This window comes from Vitis riparia, chromosome 4 (assembly GCF_004353265.1).
Source record: "Vitis riparia cultivar Riparia Gloire de Montpellier isolate 1030 chromosome 4, EGFV_Vit.rip_1.0, whole genome shotgun sequence".
Classification (NCBI taxonomy): domain Eukaryota; kingdom Viridiplantae; phylum Streptophyta; class Magnoliopsida; order Vitales; family Vitaceae; genus Vitis; species Vitis riparia.
Window position 1 is genome coordinate 1,122,963 of NC_048434.1, and position 27,645 is coordinate 1,150,607.

Sequence of the window (27,645 nt, forward strand, 5' to 3'; positions counted from 1 at the left end):
TATTAAGGTATCGAAGTGGTATTTGATACCAACATATATAGATATACACAAATGGGATCAGCGGATAAATAATGGAATAAAAAAAAATTGTATATGTGATATTGGCATCTTTTTTATGGCTATAAAAAAAAGAAAAAGTACCATGATATCGGAGATGGACTCCTATTTATATTTGGTAAATTTTCTTTCTTCTGTAATGGTCTAGAATTTCTTCTTGTTTTCATAGTGTCTCATGGCCTTCCAAACTCCATCGAGGATTAACTTAACTGATGCATCTTGTTCACTTTTGGATTGACTTAAATTGATACAAATTGTCCACTTTGGACCATTTCGGATTTGACTTGATTCATTCTCTTAGAAAAAATTGTTGGGTTATGTTTGGAAGTTGTGTTTAAAAGTAGTTTTTTTGTTTCTTTAAGGAAAAAAGAACGATAAATTAGTTTTTTGTTTTTAAAAATATAAAACATAATGATTTTTAAAATCATATTTTAATTATTTTTTTTGAGATTATTTTTAAAAATAATTATATAAATATAAAGAATGATTGAAAATAAAGCATTGTAATAAAATTTATTTTTAAAAACATGTTAAACATGGTAAGAATATTTAAAAAAATTTAACATAGAGAATAATTTTTAAAAATTATTTTTGAAATTTAGTTTCACTTGTTGTCAAATTATTTTCAACCAATGAGAAAATTTGCAAATGATAAAATTTCAGTTAGGGCCTGTTTAGGATAATATTTTATTAAATATTAAATAATTTTTTACATAAGTTAAAATAAAGTTTTAATAATCAATAATTTTATAAAAAAAAATTATATTAAGATCTTTTTTAAAAAAATTAAATTATTTTAGTAAAATTAATTAAATATATGAGAAAGATTTTATTGAACTTTTTTATAAAAAAAAATTAACTTCTTGAAAATTAATCCAAATAAGATAATATGATAATAGTAATGAAGACAAAAATTGAAGAACAAGAGTTCTGAGCATTTTTTAAGTCCTATAACTTTGAAAATAAATATGAATTAGAATTTTTAAGAAATAGTTCACTTCTGCCACGTGGCAAAAATTTTTTGCATATGAGAGCTCACCAGCCGAGGACAGAACTGGAAAATCACAGGTTCCCTCCGACTCCAGGATTTCTCTAATGTCGGTGACTCGGCCGAGTCCAACTCACCTTGAACGAGTCGGCCCTCCAGGTGAGTCATCTGGCTTACCCATGTTTCAAATCTTCGATATCACATCCATATTCGATGAAACAATGATATTCCCTCAATACCCGTCTCTGAATTATCACAAATTCACGATCCTTGTATGATCAAACGGCTTGCGAATGAATTTTTGTACGTAGGTCTCAAAAAAAAAAACAAAAAAGGAAAATTCGGTAGTTAGTTGGTGGTTTTTCTTGTGTTTGATGTTCAAATTTGTTAAATGGACATTGAATTAACGTGGGTTTTAATGACTGATTGCTTGAAGATTGGTGCTTTCATATTTGAAGTTAATTTTCTCCGAATTTTGTAGTTAATACCTCTGTTTTCAGTAATTTCACTGTAAATGGCTTGTGTGGCTGTTATTGCAAATGTGTAAAGAGGGATTGTTATAAGAATATTTCTTTTGAATGATTGTTCAAGAAGATTTATGGGGCAACTTTCTTTGGGATATTTTGTCTGTTTTAGGGGATATTCATGTTATGGAGACATAATTCTAATAAATGGGAAATGAAATTGTAGGAAATTATGAATGAGTTGAGAAACTATCATTTAAGTGAAAATTATTAATGTGCTTAATTTTGATGGGAGAATTTTGATTTGATGGTGCTCTAGAGATTCATCGTCTGATCAATTAATGTGTGAAGGCTATTTTTATTTCATATGACTTATTTCTGGTTGTATTTAGCTAAAATTCGTGGTTCTAATTTCTGAAATGCAGTATGTTTTTCTTGTTCCCCGATGTCTTTGAAATGCTCCATGTTGAATTTATGATTTTCTTGTGTGTTTCTCTATATCTTTATTATATGTTTTTGTTTCAAAGTTTGCATAGGGTCTTTAATGATTTAATTTGAATTGCAACATTGAATCTTTTTCCTATATCATCTGCAGTAATTAAACAACAAAGAGTTGTGATACAGAACCAACATGGTGAGAAGCTTGTGGGCATATCCCATGAAACAGGCTCCAAGGAGCTTGTGATCTTATGCCATGGATTTCGATCCTCGAAGGTTGGTAATCATGTTATGTAAAATACTTGCAACTTTTTACTCGAGAACTATGAACTGTCAATGCTTTCTCGCACTTATGTCCTTATGTTTCTTTTCCTTGAGAACTATGAATTTTCAATGCTTTATCATGCTTATGTCCTTACGTTTCTTCCCATTTTTCTTTTTCCTTTTCTTTTTGTTGCCTAATATTGTTAGATGCCTTGCAGCTTTGGTCCCTTATTTACACATACTCTTTGACAAACTGTTTTTTTCATGCGAGGATATGGACTTTATATGTGAGGATCTTGTGTCGAGATTGATTTCCAAAATTCAGATCTAATCTTTTCTTTTTGTTTTTTAATCTCTAGGAGCGCATTCCTATGGTGAACCTTGCTGCTGCTTTGGGAAAAGAAGGAATCAGTGCCTTCCGCTTTGACTTTGCAGGAAACGGGTAAGTCATCTGTGAGAAAGGGAAGGGGAAAAAAATTAGATGGTTAAATTTGTTAGACTTTGTATGTGGATTGGACTTCTTGTGGTTGCTCCTCAATTATCATTCCTCACATATTCTGGTTGAGAAGTACTGAAATACGCTTTGAGAATCAGCTGAATTTGTGCTTTTGTATCATATATAATATGCTTTCAGTTTCAGAGTTGTTCCAATTGAGTATGCTCCTTCTGTCTGGAAGTTCTGCATCAAGATCAGTATTTAGGAGTCACTTTGCTTAAACCAGTTCTTTTAGGTGCCCTTGTTGGTCTTCTGCAGTCTAAATACTCACACTAATGGGTAGAGCTTGTTTGTATTTTTGTAACAGATCAATACGTGCAATGCTTCTTGCATTTTTCTTAAATATGCTTTATCTGTACTCAGCTCAGAATCTTTCAGGTTTTTTACACATATCTTAGAGAAGGATGGCGTCTAATGGCTGTGTCTCATTCAGATGTCTTTGTTTGAAGGATTGAAAGTGCAGGGTGAAAGATACAGTAAATTCAAGCAAATAATTTTCCTTTAGCTCCCCAAATTGTCCTCTCCCATTTTTGCTGTCCAAGATAGCCCTTTTAAAATGTCATTTAAAAGGCTTCTGGAGCCTACTTCTCCTTTTATTGTTTATAACTACTAAATTATTTGGACTTATTAACAAAAGTAGAGGAACTCATCAAAAGTTCAAGGGTGAGCTCGTTAGGAGTAATTTTTGTTTCTGAATTCCCTTCAAAACATACCCTTATTGCTGACATGACATATGAAATACTTGATGCTGATACAAATAATGATAGTGAACTGTTTATGCTCTGCCTCCCAGGGAAAGTGAAGGTTCATTTCAGTATGGTAACTACCGTAGGGAAGCTGGTGATTTACGTGCTGTAGTACAACACTTTTATGGGGAAAAACGTGTAATTATTGCACTTGTTGGACATAGTAAAGGTCTGTCCGTTTATATCTTCCATGCTCAATTTATTGAACAAAACCCACAATTTGGACATAAAAGTGAAGAATTATATATGCAAATAAAAAAAATATGTTAGTTTTATCTGAATCATTTTTGTTGAGTATTCAGGTGTCTCTAAATGTCTTCACTCTATAGATCTTCCATGGTGGAAGTTTAACTTCTTGCAGAACAGCTAAATATGACAATGCAGATCCCCAAACCAATATTCTCTGTGTGGTATTTGGGCCTAATATGATTAATGGAATTGGAAGACAATATAACTTGCTTCATGTGTTTCATTATATGGACGGTTAAAAGTCGTAGAAAGGTAATTCCTAGTGAAAAACTATTGATGATTGATTTTCTTTGTTACATTGCTACTAAAAATATCATATTCTCACAGGAAACTATTGATGATTAATTTTCTTTGTTGTACTACTCGTGATATTCCCCAACTTCTTGGATGCATTGGTTTGTCAATTTAAGTCATGTCTCTTTGAACCTGTTAATATCATTATTTAAGATTTTATCCTCGAGCAAATCTTTTTGGTACAATGATAAAGAAGTTATCCCTTCCAGTTTATGTTTGTAGTTCAGAAATAATATACTGCCTATCATAGGTGTCCTTAATTTTAGCTAGTAATGAAAATTCATTCAAATAATACACCCCTTTAAACTATAATGTTGAATTATTCTTACAGGAGGAAATGTGGTGCTGTTGTATGCTTCAAAATATAATGATGTCCATACCATTGTGAACATTTCTGGCCGCTTTTATCTGGAGAGAGGCATTAAAGGTCGTTTAGGTCAAGATTTTTTACAAAGAATCAAGCAAAATGGATTTATTGATGTTAAGAATAAAGGGGGTAAGCTATTAACATATGGCTTCTTATTTTCCTTACTATCATGATTTGTATGTCGTATATGTCAGTGGCTCTGTCAGCATACATGGTTCCACTTTTTTTTTTCTATATGGAGCTAAAATTTCTTTTATGATCTTAAAATTTAAAATTTGGTGGTTCCATCAGTGCCTTCTTCCATGAACATCTACAGTTACATGCTTTGAAAAATTGCATGGACTCATGGTACCACCCTGAGTTCATAGGTATTTAGAAGGCACCAAGCATATGCTAGAGTTCAGAATAACCATCTATGCCTGCTGACATGTCTATATATTTGCAGGGAAGTTTCAGTATCGTGTGACTGAAGAAAGTTTGATGGACCGTCTAACTACGGATACTCATGCAACATGCCTCTTGATTCAAAAGGATTGCAGGTCAGAAAGTTCATCATTTTGCTTGACATTTCAGCCATATCTAAATAATGGAAGAGACAAATTGCTGGTTATGATAATTTATGATCTGTGAAACACCCACTTTGTGGTATTTATCTTTCGCCACTATATAAGTGTCTCAGTGATATAAATTATGATTTTTCCCCATCCTATTTTTTAAGTTGTGACTCTTCTCTCTTCATAAACTGAGTGGGGAAGGACTAGGTCTCTTCTATGTTTAAAACATGGGTGTGACATGCCTGTCCAAATTTATTGATCTGGAGTATTACTTATCTATTCTATCAACCTTCCTTACACCTCAGGGACAACCAACTAAACTGCATTGTAACTCGATAATGCTCAACTTCATGAATTCATATCATGGAAAATACAAAGTTTTTTTCACAACAAAATGGACCCATACTTTTAATGTCTGTTGCTTGTCACTCTGCTAAACTTAATTCTTCATAGGTTTTTGGATAATTTCTGAACTCACTGAATTTTGGGGTTAGTTGTTGGACTTCTTACAAGAAATTCCTGATTGATTCTGAGATATCAAATAATTATTGGTTTAGAAAGATTTGCAAATCAAAGTTGTTGCCGTGAGTTTTTTGTCTAGACAATAACATTTGGTGTTGGGCACCTCTAGATTGTATGATAAAATACTATACCATCTTTGCAGCTAATTGGCCATTCATTCGCCTTTTCATGATTTCTAGTCTGAATTTCTAGCACACATTGTAATGTTGCTGCTACTACAGAGTGTTTACGGTTCATGGTTCCTGTGATGAAATGGTGCCAGTGGAAGATGCTTTGGCGTTCGCCAAGATCATACCCAATCACAAGCTACACATTATAGAAGGGGCTGATCATGAGTTCACTTCACACCAAGATGAATTAGCTTCAGTTGTCCTGGACTTTGTAAGATCATATCCACCCTGCAGCAAAGGTATATCTGAGCAGTTACCACAATCATGCATAAGAGCAGATAATTCTACCCGTTCGCGTCTCTGATTGTCAGCCTGCAGATTGAAGAAGCAACTGAGCGATGATGACGAAATCAGAACTAAATTGTTTGGGGTCATAGACCTGATATTGCAAATTGAGCTCTTCTAATTCCACCCATATGGAGAAACAAGTTTGGCTCTCTTCTACCTATAACATGATTATTGATTCATAGGCTATTGTTGAGATTATAAGATAACAAAAGTTTATAGTTACTGGAGAGCTTCTGTATGGTTTCTTACATTTAACTCAACAAGGAAACTGACTCCTGTATTTAATTAATTTTATGTAATTTCCATGCAATGGAAATCCAATTTGTTGGTTAAAACTGTATGTGGATGAGAACTGATTTGTTAAATTATACCTGTTGAGGTGTAACAATGCCTTTTTTAAGTCAGGGATGGATCACCTAAATGACGGGTTTTACCATAAAAGGTTTGAACTACCTTACTAGACCCCAATTGATTTTTTAAAATGAGATAGTCAAGGCGATCCAAGAATACCAATAAGAATGATTTCTGCATATTTAGGAAATGTTTGCTTCTGACTCTACTTGGTATGTATATATATATAATCATTCTTATTCTCACTTCTATCCCATTAAAGATGCACTGTGTAGTGAAATACCAAAGTACAGGTAGACCCTAAAAGTCCAAACAAAAACTCTCAAAACATTTCTATTTTTATAGCCCAGACCCTTCTCTAAAATATAACCGGGAGCCCTCGTGAAGGGGTAACCATAAATAAAAACTTATAAGAGATACAACACAGCCTAGATGAAAAAGGGTACAACAATGAGATTGATGACAACTTTCACTCCGACCAAGATAAAAGATCCCATTGAAACGGCTAATCCCAAGCATATTGTACATAACTCTGATGGCACAAATTGTATATTATCATAAATAGCTATTCCAGGTAGTACCCATTCCCCAGGAGAATTTATAACAAAATACAGATCTTTGTTTTCATCCTCTATACTGAGATACATCATAAGACCAACAAGTTGATTCGAGATCTCGCTCTCAACCTCTTGGCCTAAAAAAAGCAATCTTTCTTGATGAAGTCCATTGATTAGGATAAAATTGTATCCCTCTCTAGCTATCTATCCTGTATATTTTATCAAGCAGAAATGGTCTTTGGCTTGACACCAATCTTTCTCCAAGAAACACTGGGCATGATCTGTTTTGTGTCAACACGATCCTTGAACTTGACAGCAAAGTTGAGCAATGAATCCAGAAGAGAGTCGGAAAGAAGATGTGGTTTCAATCCCAACTCAATGAGCTTAGTGTGCTTGGCGTTGTAGTAATGCTCCTCTGCTTCTACCCTAGGGTTGGGCACAGATATGGTTTGCACATCAAGCCCGAGCTTTTTCCCTGCTTTTGTAACAAGGGTGGCAAGATCATTGACAGAAAATTGCTCTGTAAATTGATTGAAGACCCGAAACTCGCCTCGCTGCGCTGGGTTTGCAATGGCAAGCTCCACACATTGAACTGTATCTCTTATGTCAAGGTATCCCCTGGTCTGTATGGAACAAATGGCGTTAAAAGAAAAAGTGCAAAATGATTAAAGCACATTCATAAATAGGAGCAGGATGGTCTGGTGCAACAATTTTATCAGAAGCAATGAATTTACATGCTAGGTAGGAGTGCTTCTTAATTTCTACATGAGAAGCAGCTATTGAAGGACATGATCCAAGCAGTAATGATTTCGAATTATTGAGATGAGGAATCTTACCTGGCCCCCTTTGCCATACACAGTAAGTGGATGTCCAACAGCAGCCTGAACACAAAACCGGTTAAGTGCAGTTCCAAACACACCATCATAATCAAACCTGTTACAGAGCTCCTCATGCATTTCAGTCTCATCTGTCCTCACCCCATAAACTACTCCTTGATTCAGATCGGTGGCTCTTATCCCCCAAGCCTTGCAAGTAAAGGCTATGTTGTTCGAATCATGGACCTTGCTCAGATGATAGAAAGAACTGGCTTGCTTGGGATAAGGCAAAGTATCTGTTCTTCCATTATGAGTAATAGTTATGTAACCCTCCTCAATATCAATGTTTGGAGTTCCATATTCTCCCATTGTGCCAAGCTTCACTAGATGACACTGCTCTCTGAACTCCTTGATAGCAAAAAGAACATTGAGCGTTCCTATCACATTATTGTGCTGAGTGAACACAGCTCTTGACCGATCAATCATGGAGTATGGGGCAGACCTCTGTTCCCCAAAATGAACAACTGCATCAGGCTCAAATGACTTAAAGCTTTCTGATAAGAACTCAAAGTCACATATATCACCAATGTAGAGCTGGATGGATTTTCCAGTGAGAGATTTCCATCTCCGAATGCGGTTGTGGATGGAAGAAATAGGAGTCAGGGAATCAAGACCAAGCTGATGGTCAAAGAGGCGGCGCACTAGGTTGTCAACAATGGCAACTTCGTAATTCTTGTTGGATAGGTGGAGGGCAGTGGCCCAACCACAGTAGCCATCTCCACCAATGACCATCACCCGCTTTGGCGGGGATGGTCCATTGGAGTTTTGATGAAAGCCAGAGCCAGGTTGTGTTGGAGCTTCTTGATCTAAAGGCAGAGTCGTCGCACGGGCAGTACAAATCCTTTGTTGTTTCCCTCGTTGCACAACAAGACTCCCAAACGGACAGTACAAATCCTTGGTGGTCTTTAAAGAAAAATATGCAGGAAATGCATTTGAGCTTTCATTCAATTGTTTGGAGTGAGGCTTCCTACAGGAGGTTATTTTCAGAGAACAAGAAGTTGAAAGCAAATGAGCCATATCTAGCTCTTCCCCACGAGTACCCAAAAATTCCTGCAAATGAACTAAACCAAAGAGTCCAGCTGAATTTCAAGGTCTAGGAACTGCACTTCCTAGAAGAATTAGCTTTGAAAAGTCACCAGCATTAACAAGAGTGCAGCCAGCAACTTGAAAATCTATAACAATGAATCAGAGATCCAAGAAAACAAAAGTCACACAAAACCCAGTACATAAGTAACCGTTTGATTCATGCTAACCGCAGGTTTCACAGTATGTGAATTTTTTTGGGACATTTCAACAAACATGGAAGCCGCATTGCTCAAGAGTAAAATAAACAACATAAAACACATATCCTCCGAATACCCAATTCATCTTCAAAGAAAATGATAAAAATGAGCTGAAAATAGATACAGTTAAAAATAAATTAAGCTTAAATGCCGAGCTTTGCTCGGTTGATCAGAAAAATGTGTGGAAAAAAGAAAAATAATCAAAATTCTACATCCAAATAATAGCATCAGGCTTCAGTTAACAGGAAGGTTTTAGTTTCCAAAAACCCAAAGGCTTAAAAGTTGAAGAATCAACATCTGTTCCGTTCCCAAATTTTCCCACAGCCAAGCAGAGCATTTCGGAAAAACCATACAAAAATAGAATTAAGCAAAAACAATAGGAGCCGAAGTGTAATTTAGCGAAGCCCTTACCTTCGTTTTCTGAGCAACCAAACAGAAGAAACTGATGGAATAGTAAGGAAAACCGAAAGAAGATGGAAAAGGAGAGGGTTTCTTCAAAGTATCAAAATGGACTTCAATGGCATATTCTGTTTCTATCTACTAGCTATCATGGTGCCTATGTTACCATTGGATTCACCGCCTATGTTACCATTGGATACACCGCCCGTCCATGAAACCCCACTGTAATGATGACACGTGTAACCGTAACAAAGTATCATAAACAATGATATTTAGGGAAACATCATTAAAAAAAAATTCTTAAAAAAATTGGTAACAAAAAAAAAAATTGTGACAATTTTGCATGAATAATTAAATATTGATAACGCATATATTAAATTTATTTTTTTAACCCTACCAACAACAGAAACAGAAAATTTGAAGGTGCATGATCATATTTACATCTGGGGATGCTTCAGGACCTGCCCAAATACCTATTATTTGAAAAGGGTGAGGAAAAAATCTGTTTATATGTGTGTTTTGATTCAACAGATATCATGATCTGCATTCATAATTCAACAAAATTGCATCCATTACTCAAAAATATAGATGATTTTTCAACTGCAAAAATACATATGTTTCACCCTGGGAATAATGGGAGTCAGTCCTGGTAGTACTGCTGACCTTTCAGCAGATATAAACTATCACAGAGGGTGCTGGAAAACCAACTCAAGGATTACATAATTGATAAGGGATGTCATATTTGTGTAATAAGATTCCGACGCTGGTGCTGGATGGGATGTTTTCTTCTTTCTGGTGATAGCTTTTATCAGTTTTGGAGCATTGTTGTAGATATGAATATCAGCACCAGTTCCCTTTCGACTCTGAATTCAAGCAGCCGAGACCTTTCTCCCGTCTTCAATGAAGTAAATGGCAGTTTCAGGCACCTGAAGCGCATGGCAGAAAGAAGATAAGAGGGCAGTGGTTAGCTCATCTGCTGTTATGACATTTTTTCAGTTTTAGCAAAAACATAAAGGACTTCATCAGCACTGAAAGGCTCTTTTCTACAAACCAAACAGCTAAAAGTTTTGAGCAACCTACATTTTTCATCCCCACTATTTGGTATTGTTCTATGTCGCAAGTGGCTTTCTTTTACCAGCATGCAGTTGATTTAACAATTTGATCCCATCCTCATGTGTTAACATAATGGTTGAAAGATTATAACTATGATTCTTATGTTAATTCTCTTCGTGATTTCAATGCCCAAGAACCAAATTTACATGGGGGGTTTTCCTCTTTACAACAACTCAAAATGCCATTCATTAATATCATTCTAGTGATAAATAGAAATCATTCTTATTTGAGCCCTTCCAAATGCGACCATTAGTGATAGGGAATAAAAGAGTAGAGAGTTAAAGTAAATTACATCAGGCCAGGTATCTGTTACAAATTCTACAATGTCGTAGGATATGTCCCCTTGAACATCAATTTGCTCCTTATCAGTTGGGCCCTGCGAAAGAGGAATCATTCATGAGTTGTAATAAGAAATAACAAAAATATCTAGGGAAAAAGCAGTTCGGTGTTAGTAGATATATGATATATGCACCTTAACAACAGATGCTCCGGTGGCAAACTTCTTCCCAAGCTTTTTGGAAGCATCACCAAGTTTAACACCTGAAACAATATTCTCATGAGTTTAACTAGTCATTGCTGTAATCTCTCTACGGAGGTCCCAAATGTAAGAGTGGAATAGAGTCATGTTGGCATATGGCTCACCAAATAGGTCCAGTCCTTTCACAATTGTGATACACTTGCGCTTATTGCGCACAACCTTCTCAATAATGACCTCTTGTTTCTCCTACAAAATAAATCACATGGTCTTCATTAATGCCACTATTTTTGAGCAAAGCATAGAGAACCAGAGCATCACAGGGAATAATCTCATCAATGAAATGCCGGTGCACAACAGTTTTGGCTTCTCAACAGTTACAATTATTCAGGTGAGACACTATGTGGATAGCTTTCAACTCTTATGAACACTTCATAATAGACAAGCTCACCTTTTTTTTTTTTTTTTTTGATGATTGATGAACCTTTCATCTCTGACACTCCATGGAGACCCAAACCTAGAGGTGCAGACCACGCCTGCTACATCCAAAACTGGGTAATCTAAAGCATTCAACCAGTGTCATGAATCAAACCCAGGACCGTGCACCTCTACCACACATCCTGGCATTCATTCCAACCAATTGGGCATCCTGACGGGCTGGTTGACTCTGGGAACTTGAGGGCGCCATGGCAAATTCATTTGAAAGATTAAGGGATGCTATCTATATGAGAATGCAAGAACCTAGAGATGTGGCATATAGACTTTTTTGACAGGTAGTATACATATATTCAATTAGAATCGACAGAAGTCATGGACAAGCTTGTCCACAATGTTCGATAATACACATACAGAACAGGACATTCCTGCATATTTGCTGAAGTAAAGATACCAATAAACTTACTTTCTTCTTTATTTTTCCACCAGGAAGACGTTTTACTTCCTCTTGCTTAGATGTTGACGTTTTCCCTGAAATGGAAACAAAAAATATGAATAAAGCAGAATGTTAGGGCCTCTGGGGTAGCAAAAATGGTTGATTTTTGAAAATTGTTTTTAGAATTGGAAATGAGAAGAAAGAACATGTTCATTTTTGGGTTGTTCAAAATGGTCAATATGCTAATATGCTAATATTTTATCAAAAACAATAACTGACCTTCATTTAAATAAATAAAAAATGTAACCATTCAAGGAAATTTTGAAAAAAATTCCAAGAAACATGTTTTCACCATTTCTTTTCTATGTCATTTCCACTATTCTGTTTTTGAAAATAGGACTCAGTTTTAGTTCCTTCAGACCCTTTACATAAAGCAGGGAAAACCTTGTTCAAAACATGATCACAAGACCCTCAAATGCTAACCAAAATTTGTCTTATGCCATATGCTGGTAAGGCATACAACTTTTACACACACTGCACAAAGTAGGGAGTGAATACGTGCAATTCCACAAAACAAAGTTCACTTGCAAATGCAAATTTATTCAGTCAGGCATGGCACAGAAAAAGGGGTATCTGTTATCCAAAAAATATATAACTTCAATCCCACAAGTGTAGCTAAATTGTATTGAATGTGGATATATAATTTTGTGGGTTGAGGAATTGAAAGACACCCTCTTTGTAGTCGTTATCTAGTAGATTGATGGAACAATGACCACAACTTAATAATGATATTAGATGGTGTAAACATATTTACAGACTTGACATTACAAACATATTCACACAAGCACCGACATGGCCCTTATGGAAGAAGCAACGAGACATCCTGGTACTTTTTCTTTCTCTGTTTCTTGCTTGGGGACACGAGCAGCTTCTTCTCCTTTTTGTGTGACTGGTCTTGGTTCGGAGGGATGTGAGGTGGTTTTTGCTGTTGATTCTCTGGGAGAGGATAGCTGTCCCCTAAGGATGGTTTCGGTGAACAACTCTTTGTTGGAGTTTGAAGAGGCTGGGGTGATCCTGATAGAAGTTGCAGTGGGTGAGAAGGATAAGGAAGAGAGGTCATGTCTTGGCTTGGTTTCAAGTGCAAAGGTGCCTATGCAGAATTGGCCCTCAAGCAACCTGGCAACCTGGCAACCTTCAGTGACTGGATGAGCATGCCACCAATGGGCTTCGAGGCTGAGATCTTGGCCCTCAGAAAAATACAAGCTAGGAAAGAGGTAAGGGTGCGAGAGGATGGGAAGAGAAAGAAGAACTCTTCTTCAAAATCTGAAAGGGAATTAAAGAAATTGATGTGTTTTGTGCAAGGGATCAGAAGGTAAATGATGAGGGTGTGGATAGGGAGAGTGGGAAATCACAGCAGTGGGTAGAAGATGCCTTTTTTCATCTTTTTGGATTGTTAGATGGGCTTCTGCTATGTTTGGGTCACAGCAACCAGTTTGGTAGGCAGGCCTACACGAAGGTCGTCTGGGGGTACTTTGTTTTCTCTAGGTCTCTTAAGCTTTAGGCTTGGTTCAGGGGGCAGGTTATTGTTGCCCTTTCCTTTGGCATGCCGGAAGGTGCTTTTTGTATACTCCGTGTGTACTTTGATGCACCTCTATTCAAGCACTTTTAATTTAATCATTCTTTTTACCTATCAAAAAAATATTTACAGACTTCTAGGCCTCATTTAAAAGGCGCTCCTATGCAAGAAATATTCACTTCAGAAATGAGGAAAAAAACGGATAAACAAAATGAGGTAGAGCAATTTGTAAATGATTTGTACTCTTCAATTACCTAGAAACGCATTTCACTATTTTCAATCTTTTAATTGATTTTGCAAACGAAGCAATCAAAATGATTGCATATAAGCGAAAATTGAGAAGCAAATTAAATCTATCATCTGTTTTCTATTACATATAACAGTTTGTAATTGGTTCCAATAAACCTAATAATTATGGGGACAAAACAGAAAAGGGAAAAAACTTACCAGAAGGAGCAGTCTCATTGCCAGCCCCGGAAGAGATCCCAACTGACTGTAGCTGTTCAGAAACCTTGTCAGCTTCCTTTTCACTAGCCTCTGAACATGAATACCAAAAAGATTAGAAATTATAGTTTGATTGGTTGCCGAGAAAATGTAAAAAAAAAAAAGTTTTATTATTTGGAGCCTGGGAATAAAATCACCCAACGCATCCAAATGCAACTACTTCTCACAATTAAGGTGGTTTTTTTTTTTTTTTCCCCATCTAATAACCAAAACAACATGAAAACAAGTAGTCACTAATACAACCCATGATTTTTCCCCAGTTCTCCCAGCAATCAAACGGAGTGCTAGGGTTTGAAGATCACACGTAGTCTCCACTATACCATGCCTAGAACAAAAATTCACATCTGGGTTTTTTATTTGCCTTCCGAAACAAAGCAACATGAACCAAAAGACCAAAAAAAATTCATTCTTTTATCGTGTTCGCTCTTCATCAATTCTCTCAGCAAACCAAAAAGAAACCTAGGGTTTTAAAGATCCATGGGAAAATGGAAAACGAGTTTTTTTACCTTTAAGAAGATCTGGGTAGAGTTCGGGCGCGTTCTTGATCAACCATGGCTTGCATTTCTCAAAATCGGGTCCGAATTCGCAATACTCTGCTGGAAGACTACAAACGGAGCAGTACAGAACCCGTACCGGTTGGGGTTTTTCTGCCATTGAAGCCTTCTCTCTACTCTCTCCTCTCTCTTCTCTCTTCCTGCTCTCTCTAGATTTGATCTAAGTATGGCTTCACCGAAGTCCGAACCAATTATCGGGCACTTGGAGAATTTTGCTTTCAGGAATTTTGTTCTCGGAAAAAGAATTGGATTCTTCTTCCCGGGAATTTGTTTGTCGGGAACTCTAGACCGACTGTTTGGGTAATGATCAGTTGTGGTCGAGTTCATGTGTGGTCATTACTTGGCAAGACATGATTAGCTACGAGTCGGAAGTCATTTCTCTCTCCTATGACTTTACAGTATCAACTATCAACCAATCATACTTCGACATGCAAATTGCATGGAGAAAGATGCACTGGGCCTTCGGGATGATTAAAGAGTTGGCCTTGGGGCAATGGGGCATTGGAGGCCCTGGGTACATTGGGCCTAGGGCTTTGAGATCTAGAACGTATAAATTGAAGGCCCGTTTATGATACTTTCATTAAGTCCTTTACAATATAGTAACTACATATACTTATCCTACTTCACTTCCCTGAGCTTTCGAAATTGGCAAGTCCCATAAAAAGTAATAGCATTGATAAAGCGTTGGATCTTTATGCTTGTGGACCCACATAGCCTTGGATGGGGTAAATCCCTTAGTGGTGATATGCCTTCCTCTTCTCTATCCAATTCAACAAATTTGATATATGTATAATTTTCTCCTGTCTACATGAGCTTTGATAGTGGGAGATTAAGTCACACCAGGTTTATATAGGATCTCACGAGTCTTGCTCCTAATTTGAGTAGACATACTAGCATTAGGATGTCATACCCTAAGTGGGATGTTTTCGAAGGAGCGTGAAGATCAAGTGAAAAGGTTATAGGATAATTACTTACTCGAGTAAGGTAACTCCGTCATTAATAAAATAGTAAAAGTCTGTGTTAAAATTTAATGTAGTCATTTTTAATGGTTATAAAAAGTTTTTAATCTACTTTTACTCTTTTCAACTAAAACCTCAAATGGTCTTTTTTAAAAAATAAAAATAAAAACAGAATCAGTTATTAAAACGTTTCAATACGAAGATCAATTAACCTTAAATGTGTAATTAATAACTTTTTAAGAAGATGACAAAAATAATTTCAAAGTTGTTATTATAGTTATATCTTTCAAGACAAACATCGATAACTTAGTATGCGAACCCTAATTTTGAATATAATGGTTAACTTATTTTAGTTGTTAATAGCTTTCAACCACTCATCACAATGATAGAGTAAAACCATTAAATTTTCATTTTTTATTCTTAAAACAAAAAACAAAACTAAAACCATTAAATATTTATAAAAATAAAAGAATATAATTTAAAATATTTATATTTTTCATTTTAAAAATGATAAAAACAGAAGTGTATTCATAGGAAAGCTCTTAGTTTAAAGCCAACCCCACTAACATGGCACCATGAAGACATGAACATGGCATCAAGCTTCCCCACCAAGCACACATGCCAGCTACCACTAAACTTTAAAAATGGAAATGAAAGCTTATAAATATTATAGGGTTTGTGATAAGCAACCACTAAATTTCAAACTATCCAAACATGATATTAGAGAGTTTGGGACAAGCAACATATTAATGCATCGAAAAACACTCCTCAAGTTAAATTTTGTTTGAAAATTTAAATATATACTCGATGAAGGAACTGTATACTTATATATAATATAATTTTTTTTTAAATATTTTCTATATTTTTAATTATTACTTAAAAAATTATAAAAAATAATTAAAAACACCTAAAATCTATTCCAATTAATGACATATTTTCAAAAAAAAAAAATTGTTTCCTATCAACAATTCTTGGGGTATGTTTTTTAACTTATAAAATTATTTTTTATTCTGAAAAATAGAAAATTGTTTTTGAATAAATATATAATTGATTCAAAAATTGTTTTCCAAATTTGAAAACATATTAGATATTTTTTATATAAAAATATTTTTAAAAAATAAGATTTTTATGAGAATATTTTTCAGTTATTTTCAATTAATATAGTGTTGTTTTAAAAATATTTATACAAATGTAAAAAATGACTTAAAATAAAAGTAAAAAGCTATTTTTACAAATATTTGAAATAAAAAATAAGCTAAAAATATTTCAAACAAATTATTAAAAACTAGTTTTTGAAAACATTGACTAAGTCTTAGTCATTACTTCTTCCACGAGTATATTCTAAATTTTTTATATCAAATAAATTATAAATAAAAATGATATTCCGTATTCCCAAGTGGGAGGCATATTCGGATCGCCTCAAATCGCTCGTGTCCCCAATGTCTGATTAACGGGTGCACTCATGAATTTTGTGGGGTCCAATGCAACCATGTTACATGTATTCCATTAAAATATTTGTTTTCTTAAATATCTTGCTTTACTCTTTTTGGCTTTCCATAACTGCCATTCTAGTGCTCTCAAGTGGTACTCTTCTACACTACCATTCAAAATTTCAAACACATTCACTATAATAATGAAAAAATAATTAGTTATAATAACAAAATATTCTTATTCTTTTGTGACTTATCATTAGTCATTTTAATTATTATTCTTACTCAAAATAAAATTGAATGATTTTTTATCATTTCAACAATGGAGGAGGGTAATGATCAAACAAATATAACAAAAATTATTTCTAAAATTGATATATTTTTAAAAGTAAATTTTAATTTTTTTTTTTATTTTGGTACTTTCCTTGAAGCTTCATGCACATAATTTTAAATTTTTTTAATAAGTCGAAGGACTTATCGTTGGGGAGAAAGAGCCAAGTCATTTTAAACGGGCGGTGTCACGTGATTGTGTGGGCTCCACCTCAATAGGCTGTCAAGTAGCTAGATCCGTTCCCCTGGTTCTGGTTCCACGCGCATTAATCACAATGAGTGAGCACGCTCCTGTGGGGCCAAGAAAAATCCACTAACAACCACAAGTTCGGAGCGCGGTAGATAGAGCGAGTGAGCGTGTATTTCTTACTTCCCAACCGAGCACCAGGTGTCCGTGCTACTACCTTTAGCCCAAAATATCTCCTTTTTCTTTCAAAAAAACATCATAGAAAAGCTGTCATTTCATTATATAATATTTATAATATTTTGTCTTTTATTTGAAATAAATTAATATGGGAATTGATTTAATGATCTTAAGACCCGTTTAAATTTTCAATAGGAATTCAAATTTATTCTTATGGAAACAAAATCTTAAGACCCGTTTGGGAATTGTTATCATCAATAGAAAATGAATTAGTGTTTGGATATCAAATAAAATCACTAATGGAATAGATAATAAATAAAAAAATGATTTTTGTTTTGGATAAAACTAAGAATCAAGTGATTGTAAATATTATTATTTTTTTTAAATTTAGAGATTTTGATTTCTATATTTTATATAATAATTAATGGACCTTTCATAAACCAACTTAATAACTTTAAGTAATTTAATAATTTAATTTAAGTTATTAAATAAATTAAGTATATTTGGTAAAATAATTTAATGGTATAATTTTAAGTTAAAATAATTTTAAATAATAAATAAAAATAATTAACTTATTATTAAATCCATATTTTTATTTTACTTTTTTTATCACAATTTGTCATAACTATCTCTACAATCTCTTTGGCTACTACATGACCTTCATGGTCACTTAATTTTTTTTAAATAATTATAATTTATGAAGATAAATATATCAATTTGATAATTTAGGATAAAGTTTAAGTTATTTTTATTAAACAACCTTAATACTTAAATAAAAATTAAGTAATAATTTTAAAATCAATATCTTTAAGTATAATTTAATTTAAAATCAATTAAATCATTAAATAATAAGTGTTAATTTTTGTTATACTTTTTTCTTTAAATGTAACTTGCTCTTAGATTTCAAATAATTTATTTATTTACTTTTTGTAGATTTACCATTTATTTCTTAAATTTTTTCCCAAAATATTTAGTTTTTTAATGCTAAAACTAATATGTTAATTTATTTTTTTTACTTTTTTTAATAAAATATTAAAAAACAAACAACTTAATATTTAATACTATTAAATATTATTTAATTTTAAGTTATATTTAAAAAAATTCCATAAAAAGTAAAAGAAAAAAAACTTTAATTAATACGCACAAAGAGAAATTGAACATATCTAAATAAATGATATAAAAAATCATGTCGAACAAATATTCAACTTGGAAATTCATTTAATAGAAGACTAATATGAATCAAAAGTCATCCCCTTTCCTTGTTAGTTTTTCCAAAAAAAAGAAGAAAAAATAAAAACGTATATAACAAGTAAATAAAAATAAATTGAAAAATATAATTTTAAAAAACATTTTACTTTGAAATAAAATTTTAAGACACAAATGGAAATAAAGATATATGGGGAAAAAGGATAACAAGTCAACCCTAAAATTATGCCAATAAAAAAATTGATTCTTAATTTAACAACATTATTTTTATCCATAAAATGTGATTTTATTTTATTTTTAGATTATAATAAAATAAAAAAAAAAGGTGGGGAGGAAAAGGAAAAGCAAAGTTGGGTGTAATAATTTTTGAAAAGTGTGTGGCGGTTCACAAACGACGGCCAGGCTGTAAGAGGACAACTCCACCCTCGGGGCTCAGTTTCATACCTCCCCACATTGCAATTTCTATCTTTGTTTTCTATCCATTTTCTCTCTATATCTCTCTCTCTCCTCTCCTCCCATCCCCTCTGCTCACATCAGGAGAGATAGGGAAGAGAGAGAGGCATTGTTCCCAGATCTCTCTCTGAAATGGCAGAGACAAAGAGGTACATTTCAAAGGAAGAGCTCAAGACCCACAGCAGGGATGGGGATCTATGGATCTCTATACAGGGGAAGGTCTATAATGTGTCTGATTGGGCGAAAGTGCACCCAGGTGGGTCTGCTCCATTGCTGAGTCTCGCCGGCCAGGATGCTACTGACGCTTTTGTGGCCTACCATCCCGGGGTTTTGTGGAGCCGTTTGGACGATTTCTTTACTGGGTTTCATCTCGAGGACTATGCTGTTTCGGAGGCGTCGAGGGATTATAGGAGGTTGGTGTATGAGTTTACGAAGATGGGGTTGTTTGAGAAAAAGGGGCATGGGGTGTTCGTCACGCTCTGTGCGATGGCGGTGATGTTCTCCGCCTGTATTTATGGGGTTCTGGGGTCTGACAGCACATCGGTTCATCTCGCCAGTGGCGCGTTGATGGGGCTTTTCTGGATTCAGAGTGGGTGGATTGGGCACGATTCTGGGCACTACCAGGTGATGATGAACAGGCGTTTGAACCGCTTTGTGCAGGTGCTGAGTGGGAATTGTCTTGCGGGGATCAGTATTGCGTGGTGGAAGTGGAACCACAACGCTCATCACATTGCCTGCAACAGCCTCGATTTCGATCCGGATCTTCAGCATATGCCTGTATTCGCGGTATCTTCCAAGCTTTTCAGTTCCCTTACATCTTATTTCTATGAAAGGAAGATGAATTTTGATTGTGTAGCTAGGTTTCTAGTGAGTTACCAGCATTGGACTTTTTATCCTGTGATGTGTGTTGCTAGATTAAATCTATTTGCTCAGTCCTGGTCTTTGTTGTTGTCCAAGAGGAGGGTTCCCTACAGGGCTCAGGAGATTTTGGGGCTGCTTGTGTTTTGGATTTGGTACCCTTTACTTGTTTCATGTCTGCCCAATTGGTGGGAAAGAGTGATGTTTGTTGTTCTGAGTTTCTCCTTTACTGGAATCCAGCATGTTCAATTCTGTTTGAATCATTTCTCATCCAGTGTTTATGTGGGTCCTCCAAGTGGGAATGATTGGTTTGAGAAGCAGACTCATGGGTCTCTCGATATTTCCTGCTCCTCTTGGATGGACTGGTTTCATGGTGGGCTGCAGTTTCAGATTGAGCACCATCTGTTTCCTCGGCTGCCTCGGAACCAGCTCAGGAACGTCTCACCCTTTGTTCAGGAGCTTTGCAAGAAGCACAATTTGCCTTATGATTGCGCGTCATTCTGGAAGGCCAATGTGTTGACACTCGCGACGCTGAGGACTGCAGCCTTGCAGGCTCGTGATCTTGCCAACCCGATTCCAAAGAATTTGGTCTGGGAAGCAGTGAACACTCATGGATGAGCTTCACAGCTTCAGGACCTCTCCAAGGGTTTGGGCATTGCTTGCAGCAGCTATATAAGCCTATCAGGCCTTAATTGGGGTATAATAATTTTGTCTTGGTTGATTTCTGAGGGTGATGATCCTTGATTTCAATGAAAGAAATAACTATCTCTGTCATTGCTTGGAGGCTTTCACTATTTGCTTATCAATCTGCATGTTTGTGAATTGGCTCATATCATTTTTGGATTAAAGGACAAACCAATGATACGGTTGATCTACATGCTTTTATAGCTCTTTCTCCTCTCAGCAAAGGTTTTTTTTTAGTAAAAGATGTATATTGAATTGCATCAAATGCTTGCATTTGATAGCCTATCCTGTTTTTCTGGGTTTTGAGGTCTCTCTCTATATATTTACGTTGAATTTGGATTTTCATTGTTGTGTAGATTAATGGATGTAACATTGATTAGTTGTGGTTTTCATTCAATTCCAAAGCTACTTTCAACATCAAACATTGATCTTTTTTTCTCTTTACTGGCTATCAGAAGTGCATTGAGATTTGTTATATTTACTATTTCTTGCTTCATTCCATGGAAGGTTCCCAATTCCTTCTATTTCAAATTTGGGAGGCAGAGCCTGTGGAGTTGTGTGAACTGCCCTAGACATTTAACATCGATGCCATCTTCTTCTACCCACAGCAGTTAAAATGATTTTAAGCTTCTGTAGGATGTAATCTATCCTGTTAATCCTCTGCTTAAGGTTTCTGTCACAGGCCTGTGCTCATTAACTTTGTGGAAGATAGAAAGTAGAAACAGGTGATCTTCCAATTTTGCAGCATGGATCTATGTTTGTCTGTGTCTTGGTATTGAGACTTTGCCCTCTCTGTCACTTCCTCATCATCAGAGTTCGCTGAAAAATTCCTTGTTCTACCTTCATTCTTCTTGGTTGAGAACTGCTCTGAACAAAAGTAGATTTGTTTGGTCACCTTACTGTAATGAACATTTCTCTGTTTTTACTGTATAAGACACTGCTGAATCCTGAAGTTCCCACTAGTTTTCAATGAACTCCATCTTGCTGTTTGGCTTTTCTCTATTTAAGCAACTACCACTGCAATTATTTCTGGCTTTGGTTAGAAGTTGGAGCCATGATTTCAAAGAGATAATCCTAATATTCTGAAACATGAAATTTCCTCAGGAAGCAATGTTGTCCTTACTCCTTACTCCTGTGTTAGGCTTAAATGTGAAAATTTGATAGAAGTTTCTTAGAAATCTTTGGTAAAAGGAAATTTTTTATGAGGCAGCAGTGTTGTGTGTTTGTTTACCCTGGTGGCTCTTTCCTGGAAACACCCATATTCACAGTACAACAGTGGGAAATTTCCCCTGAAAATATATTCATCATTATAATTCTTAAAATCGGAAGATGCTATCATGGTCATCTTTGTATTAATATTCATCATTTCCTTTTTTATTTTTTTTATTTTCTAATTATTAATATTATCTTTCACAAGTTCAATCAATTCACACGTTCAATGGATATATCTGGAATAACAAACAAGGAAAAAATGTAAGTGAATTTTAAAATGATTAAATCTCTAAGCCATAAGGTTAGAGGTGACGTGGAGGTAGGGATAACTTGGCCAGATTTTAGGTTACCATCCTCATCTTTGAAATTATTAATTTTTATCTTTCACAAGTTCAATTAATTCACACGTTTAATTGATGACATGGAATATTAAAAAAGGAAAAAAAAAGAAGGAATTTTAAAATGATTAAATTTCAAATCCACATGGGTTAGAGATGATATAGAGGTAGGGGTCCAACTCGGATGGGTTCTCATGGTATCATGTTATCTTATTAGGTCACCTTTCTATTATTTTCTTTTTTTAATTGATGTTATCATATTATTATTTTTTTATAATTTTTTTCCTTTTTTAAAATTATTAATTTTTTATTTTTCTTAAGTTTAGTTAATTCACACATTTAATTAATGATATGGAATATTAAACAAGGAAAAAAAAAAGGGAATTTTAAAATAAGGTTAGAATCATTATGACCTTGCTTACTAATTGTTTTTTAAAATGGTTTTGAAAAATAGTTTTTAAGAGTAATTTTTAAAACTGTTTTCTTATAGAACAAAAGTATATTTAGAAATTTGAATTGCTTTTAACTTATTTTTAATCATTATACATGTTTGTATAATTATTTTTAAAAACAATAATAAAAAAAAGTAAAAATAATTGAAAATAAATTAAAGATATTTTCTTAAAATACTTTTTTTTTTTTTCAAAAACAATATTTTAGTTTTTAAATATGTTTTCCAATTTTTTTGTTCTAAAAAATATAAAATTGTTTTAAAAAATAGTTGTCAAGCTAACCTTATATAATTTGATATTTGAAAGGATTTTGCAAACTTTTTTAAGACTTGGCATTGAATTTAGATTAAGTTTTCTTATAATTCAATTTTTTTTTTCAAAATATCTTATAAAAAAATAGTTGCATAACAAAAACTACCTTAATTTTATTCTCAACAATGGTTTGTGTTTAGAATAACTTCTAGTAAAACTATTTTAAATTAAAAATTTATCAAATGACTTTTCTTAAATTAAAAAACAATTTTTAAATCTAAATTTATCAAGAAATATTATCTATATCTTCTTCATTAACGGTCAACTAACAAATTCATAGCAAAGAATTCAAACACCGATCCAAAATTTTCTCACACACGTCTCCCCTTCACGCTCAACAAAAACACCGGAACCTCCATAGGAAAATGAAAGTGAGCGAAAGCGAACCGTCCGCCGCCGCCGGCCGTCACGGTTCCCAAGCTTGCGCTGCATGCAAGTATCAACGTAGAAAATGTAAACCCGACTGCCCATTAGCCCCGTTTTTTCCTTCGCATGATAAGGAGAGATTCGGTAACGTTCACAAGCTTTTTGGGGTGGCCAACGTCACCAAAATCCTCCAAGAAATTCCCCCCAGTTTCAGAGAAATCGCCATGAAATGTATTATCTATGAGTCTTCTGCGCGTGCAATTGCACCAGTGGGTGGGCTGGGGGAGGTGGGTATGGGTTTGGAGCGGTTGATTGCAGTTCACATGGCGGAATTGGAGGCTGTTCGTGGGCAACTCGAGGCATTTCGGGCCATGGAGAGAGCGAATGGGGAGGGTTGTGATGCGTCGGCGCAGTGTGAAACGACGTCGTTTGTGGGTGGTGGACAGTCAAGTACGGACGAGTGTGAAGGTGTGATGGAGGTCAGTGGTCATGGAGGGCTGTCACTGCGCTTTAACTCCTCCAGGTTTGAGTTCTTTGTCTGAAAAACCCCCTCATTCCTATACAGTGGTAAAGGAAGAAATCAGTGCAAACCAGCCTACGCCGGAGCATGATGATTTGGAGGGGGAATTTTCTCAATTTCCTCGATTTTCTCTGAAATTTTAAATTTCTAGTCTGATGTGTTAGAAAATTTTCAACTTCTGTTCACATCTCTTTGCATAAACTTCATTCTTTTTGTTTCCTGTAACATATAGTAAAGTTGTATTAGTTATAGATGAGATACCATTTTTTTGTTTCCTGCAACATATGCCATTTAGGAAATATTTTGAAAAACAGTTTTTAAAAAATAGTTTAGAGTGTGTTGACAACATGGGTTGTGAGCCTTATTTGGTCACACCAGTCAATAATATATAAAAATAATTTATTAATTTTAAATCTATTTTTAATTTTTTCACTTTTTCTTTTCATTTATTATTCTTCAATAGCTTTAATGATTAAATCTCCTAGGAGTAAAATATTTATTTTAAAGCTAGAAAATATAAAATAAGATTTTAAAAACTAAGTATATGTTAAAACTATAAAATGAATTATTATTTTATAATTTCAAATCAATACAACTCCACACTAAAGTTGCAATATTTAAACATTTTTAATAATTAAACAAAAATAATAGACTTGTTAATCTAATATAGTTAGTTATCCTTTTTATATTTTTCATATTTGAAATAAATAATAAATAATATAATTAAAAAATAATAAATCAAAATGAATACATTGATTCAAGTTTTATTATGGTATTGGTATTTTTCTTAGGACTTGGGCAAATGATAACCTAAATATTATCATCTTGGTATTTTTCTAATTCAAACCCGACTCTAACCCGTACCGGACTTTGGGCACGGGTTCGCCAACAGTTTATGATATTGCGGTATGGGTGATACAGAATCAAAGGAGCTGTAGAAAACAAAACCTTGGGGCCCCAATGCCAGCCCATTCCCACTCCCTTTCCTCGAAAATCTGTATTGGTCTCACACAAGTATTCATCAAATAAGGCAAACTTACTAGTTGCCCTGTGACTCCTATATTTTGTATTCATCTAGAAAAGGGCTCTCAAGATTTCCTCACATCTCTTTCAGGCCTTTCTAAACTTTGTCCCTCACCACCTTTTTGGCACAATTTAACCACTGCAAGCCCACCACCCAAAAGAGGATCAAGCTAGCTTTAGTTCTGGCCACACTCTGGCCGATTCATTACTGGCATGTGAGCCCTTTTTGGAATTGCAAATATACAAATGGGGAAACAACTACGCAAATTACAGAAGAGATGATTCGGACACGACATTCCATCAAACAAAACTTTGATACCATATCGATACAAATGTGCTCTTTTAAGTTTTTAACACATTCAAATAAAATAATCACATCTAATCAACATTATATATATATAATAGTAAAGAAATGTCCCAACAAATAAAGAATTTTAATTGACTTACCATGAATCATCAGCTGCTAGTGAAGTTGGGGGTGCTTTCTGATTGAGAAGAATACCCAGAAGACAAAGGAGAAAGAACCACCCCATCTTTCTGCCCACCCTTCATTCTAATGTCTTCTATCATCTTATGCATCATACTCATCTTTGGGCGGTCTCTAGGCAGAGGCGCCAAGCACAGCAATGCAATCTGCAGAAGCGCCTTCATCTCCTGCTCCATCTCTTTATACCTCCACAGCTCAAAATCAAACACCTCCCATGTCCACTCCTCCTCCTGCCTCATCTCAACCCACTTCGCCAAGCTCGTTTCCCCTTCCCCCACCACCATCTTCCCTGTCAGAATCTCCAACAGCACAACCCCAAAGCTGTAGACGTCGGCTTTCTGTGATAGTTTGGCATGGTGGTGGTTGACCGCCAATTCTGGTGGCGTGTAGGCGTTGTCTGATGATGAAGACTGAGCAGGCAGGACGTGGTGGAGACCAATGTCTGCAATGCAGGCATTGCCGGAGGTGTCAACTATGATATTGGATGATGTGAGGTGTCCATGGGTGAGCTTGGATTTGTTGCAGCCATGGAGGAAAGCTAGCCCTTCGGCAGCACCTGAGGCCAGCTTCAACCTTGTGGTCCAATCTAATGGGGTCCTTCCTGGTCCTCGATTCCCTGCAAAATTTTGTAAACTTGGTAAAAGAAGAATAGAAGAAGTGATACATGGTATAGTTTCTCTGACAACCCATTTTCCAAGGAAACAAACAGTTCTAACCGTGCAAGAGAGAATGCAAGCTTCCATTGGGTAGAAAATCATAGACCAAAAGCAACTCATCTCTGGAAAAGTAGTATGCTCTGAGGCTCACAATATTACGATGCCTCAACCCACCAATTTCTTTCATCAATCCATCAATCTCCCTCCTTTTCAACCCTTCTCTGACTCTCTTCACTGCCACCACACCGCCGCCCTCCATCACTACCTTGTATGTGCTCCCCACGCTTCCCTTCCCCAGCAGCTCTGCAGAGGCCTTCAGCAGATCATCCACCTTAGAGAAACCCTTACACCCTTCAAACATCACCATCTCGTATCTTTCCCTGGGTGCCCCATCAGAGCCCCCCATTTCTCTATGGACCCCAGTTCTCCTCCTGCTCATGCTCCTGTAACAGCACCATCCAACGGTCATGATTATCCCCACGCCCGCCACCGCATCGAAGATGATGATCACGAGGATCAGTGCATCACTCACTCTCCTTTTTCTCTTACTCGTTTTTGTGGGACCATTCGAACAACTGTACCCCAACGGCTTCCCGCATAGCTTCGCGTTTCTGGCGAACGACGACAAAGGGAACTGCGACAGCCATGCCGGGATTTCGCCGGCGAGGTTGTTGCCGGAGACGTTGAAATCGTAAATTGAAGAAGAAGAAGAATTTGACGAGAGCGTGCCGGTGAATGAATTCTCTTCGAGTCTTAGGGTTAGCAAGTGACGCAACTGAGTCAATTTATTCATCGGAATTTCTCCGGAGAAGTTGTTGTGGGAGAGGACGAGGCGCCGGATGCGACGGATGCTGGACACGCCAGCGGGGAATTCTCCGGAGAAGCGGTTGTCAGAGAGGTAGAGGTGCTTGAGGTTGGGCCAGGAAGAGAGGTTGACAGCAGAGGAGAGGCGGTTGTGGTTGAGGCTAAGAAGCCGGAGCTGAGGGAGGCGAGAGAGGGCCCGAGTGGACCCGGTGAGGTCGAGGCGGTCGAGAACGAGGTGGGTGACTCGGCCATTGTTGCAGGTGACGCCGAGCCACGACCCGGAACAGGGGTGAGTTGAATTGGACCAGGAGGAGAGCGAATTGAAGTGGTCTGAAGACGATTTGAAAGCCAGCAAGGCAGTGAAGTCAGGGTTACAGAGAGAAAGTTGGAGGAGAGAGAAAATGAGAATTGTCACACACAGTCGCCTCATCGCCATTTTCTTTCGTTCTCCCTCCGAAAGAGAGAACGCAGGAAAAATGAGAGAGAGATTGGAGGAAAGTGGATCACTTTATATGCAAAATCGAACGGGGGGAATCAAGTGTGGCCGCGGTGCACGCTTGCTTTGCTGTAGTGCCAGTGGGGACTTATCTCAACCAATAAAATCATGGAACGTGGCATCCAAAATCAGAAACAGCCAATTAGATTAGAACACGTCACAAAACTAGCCAGTGAGTAGTCGTTTCAGGACCGTTGTATAGGTCAAGGCCAAATACACTTGTGGGGTCCACTATATTGC

At 35.9% G+C, this 27,645-nt stretch overlaps 6 protein-coding genes across 9 annotated transcripts; 3 read left to right on the forward strand and 3 right to left on the reverse strand.

The window, feature by feature from the left end:
* Positions 1–1,127: 1,127 nt before the first annotated feature.
* Positions 1,128–6,301, forward strand: LOC117912117. 3 transcript variants are annotated; one of them, XM_034826588.1, is made up of 7 exons: positions 1,128–1,204; positions 2,105–2,223; positions 2,571–2,653; positions 3,501–3,622; positions 4,328–4,492; positions 4,809–4,902; positions 5,661–6,301. In XM_034826588.1, the coding sequence occupies exons 1-7, from the start codon at positions 1,153–1,155 to the stop codon at positions 5,911–5,913; spliced, it is 888 nt and encodes a 295-aa protein (XP_034682479.1). In that variant the 5' UTR covers positions 1,128–1,152; the 3' UTR covers positions 5,914–6,301. The 3 variants fall into 3 exon arrangements, with proteins under 3 accessions (XP_034682479.1, XP_034682481.1, XP_034682480.1); XM_034826590.1 differs by having other exon boundaries at positions 5,582–5,662; XM_034826589.1 differs by lacking the exon at positions 1,128–1,204 and adding an exon at positions 1,225–1,348.
* Positions 6,302–6,644: 343 nt separating this feature from the next.
* On the reverse strand, positions 6,645–9,486 carry LOC117913003 (UDP-sulfoquinovose synthase, chloroplastic). 2 transcript variants are annotated; one of them, XM_034827839.1, is made up of 3 exons: positions 9,375–9,486; positions 7,642–8,741; positions 6,645–7,428 (listed from the first exon to the last, which is right to left on the reverse strand). In XM_034827839.1, exons 2-3 carry the CDS (start codon positions 8,695–8,697, stop codon positions 7,027–7,029), a joined length of 1,458 nt encoding a protein of 485 aa, XP_034683730.1. In that variant the 5' UTR covers positions 8,698–8,741; positions 9,375–9,486; the 3' UTR covers positions 6,645–7,026. The 2 variants fall into 2 exon arrangements, with proteins under 2 accessions (XP_034683730.1, XP_034683729.1); XM_034827838.1 differs by having other exon boundaries at positions 7,642–8,852.
* Positions 9,487–9,912: 426 nt separating this feature from the next.
* Positions 9,913–14,750, reverse strand: LOC117913673 (translation machinery-associated protein 22). Its single transcript, XM_034828716.1, has 7 exons — positions 14,408–14,750; positions 13,845–13,934; positions 11,852–11,916; positions 11,118–11,199; positions 10,948–11,015; positions 10,768–10,851; positions 9,913–10,288 (listed from the first exon to the last, which is right to left on the reverse strand). The coding sequence occupies exons 1-7, from the start codon at positions 14,553–14,555 to the stop codon at positions 10,232–10,234; spliced, it is 594 nt and encodes a 197-aa protein (XP_034684607.1). The 5' UTR covers positions 14,556–14,750; the 3' UTR covers positions 9,913–10,231.
* A 4,444-nt stretch (positions 14,751–19,194) lies between these two features.
* Positions 19,195–21,161, forward strand: LOC117913126 (acyl-lipid (9-3)-desaturase-like). Its single transcript, XM_034828053.1, has one exon. It carries the CDS (start codon positions 19,330–19,332, stop codon positions 20,671–20,673), a length of 1,344 nt encoding a protein of 447 aa, XP_034683944.1. The 5' UTR covers positions 19,195–19,329; the 3' UTR covers positions 20,674–21,161.
* A 2,257-nt stretch (positions 21,162–23,418) lies between these two features.
* Positions 23,419–23,961, forward strand: LOC117912672 (LOB domain-containing protein 22-like). The gene has a single exon (XM_034827358.1). It carries the CDS (start codon positions 23,419–23,421, stop codon positions 23,959–23,961), a length of 543 nt encoding a protein of 180 aa, XP_034683249.1.
* A 1,176-nt stretch (positions 23,962–25,137) lies between these two features.
* Positions 25,138–27,378, reverse strand: LOC117912131 (probable leucine-rich repeat receptor-like protein kinase At1g68400). The gene is made up of 2 exons (XM_034826611.1): positions 26,166–27,378; positions 25,138–26,065 (listed from the first exon to the last, which is right to left on the reverse strand). Exons 1-2 carry the CDS (start codon positions 27,343–27,345, stop codon positions 25,419–25,421), a joined length of 1,827 nt encoding a protein of 608 aa, XP_034682502.1. The 5' UTR covers positions 27,346–27,378; the 3' UTR covers positions 25,138–25,418.
* Between the last annotated feature and the right edge of the window lie 267 nt (positions 27,379–27,645).

Coding starts and splice junctions, on each gene's coding strand:
- LOC117912131 (XM_034826611.1), bottom strand. CDS start 27,345: ATGGCGATGAGGCGACTGTGTGTGACAATTCTCATTTTCTCTCTCCTC. Junction 26,066..26,165: donor CTTGCATTCTCTCTTGCACG/GTTAGAACTGTT, acceptor AAAATTTTGCAG/GGAATCGAGGACCAGGAAGG.
- LOC117913126 (XM_034828053.1), top strand. CDS start 19,330: ATGGCAGAGACAAAGAGGTACATTTCAAAGGAAGAGCTCAAGACCCAC.
- LOC117912672 (XM_034827358.1), top strand. CDS start 23,419: ATGAAAGTGAGCGAAAGCGAACCGTCCGCCGCCGCCGGCCGTCACGGT.
- LOC117913673 (XM_034828716.1), bottom strand. CDS start 14,555: ATGGCAGAAAAACCCCAACCGGTACGGGTTCTGTACTGCTCCGTTTGT. Junction 13,935..14,407: donor CTACCCAGATCTTCTTAAAG/GTAAAAAAACTC, acceptor ATTCATGTTCAG/AGGCTAGTGAAAAGGAAGCT. Junction 11,917..13,844: donor CAATGAGACTGCTCCTTCTG/GTAAGTTTTTTC, acceptor TTTCCATTTCAG/GGAAAACGTCAACATCTAAG.
- LOC117912117 (XM_034826588.1), top strand. CDS start 1,153: ATGTCGGTGACTCGGCCGAGTCCAACTCACCTTGAACGAGTCGGCCCT. Junction 2,224..2,570: donor ATGGATTTCGATCCTCGAAG/GTTGGTAATCAT, acceptor TTTAATCTCTAG/GAGCGCATTCCTATGGTGAA. Junction 3,623..4,327: donor ACTTGTTGGACATAGTAAAG/GTCTGTCCGTTT, acceptor TTATTCTTACAG/GAGGAAATGTGGTGCTGTTG.
- LOC117913003 (XM_034827839.1), bottom strand. CDS start 8,697: ATGGCTCATTTGCTTTCAACTTCTTGTTCTCTGAAAATAACCTCCTGT. Junction 7,429..7,641: donor TGTATGGCAAAGGGGGCCAG/GTAAGATTCCTC, acceptor TGTTCCATACAG/ACCAGGGGATACCTTGACAT.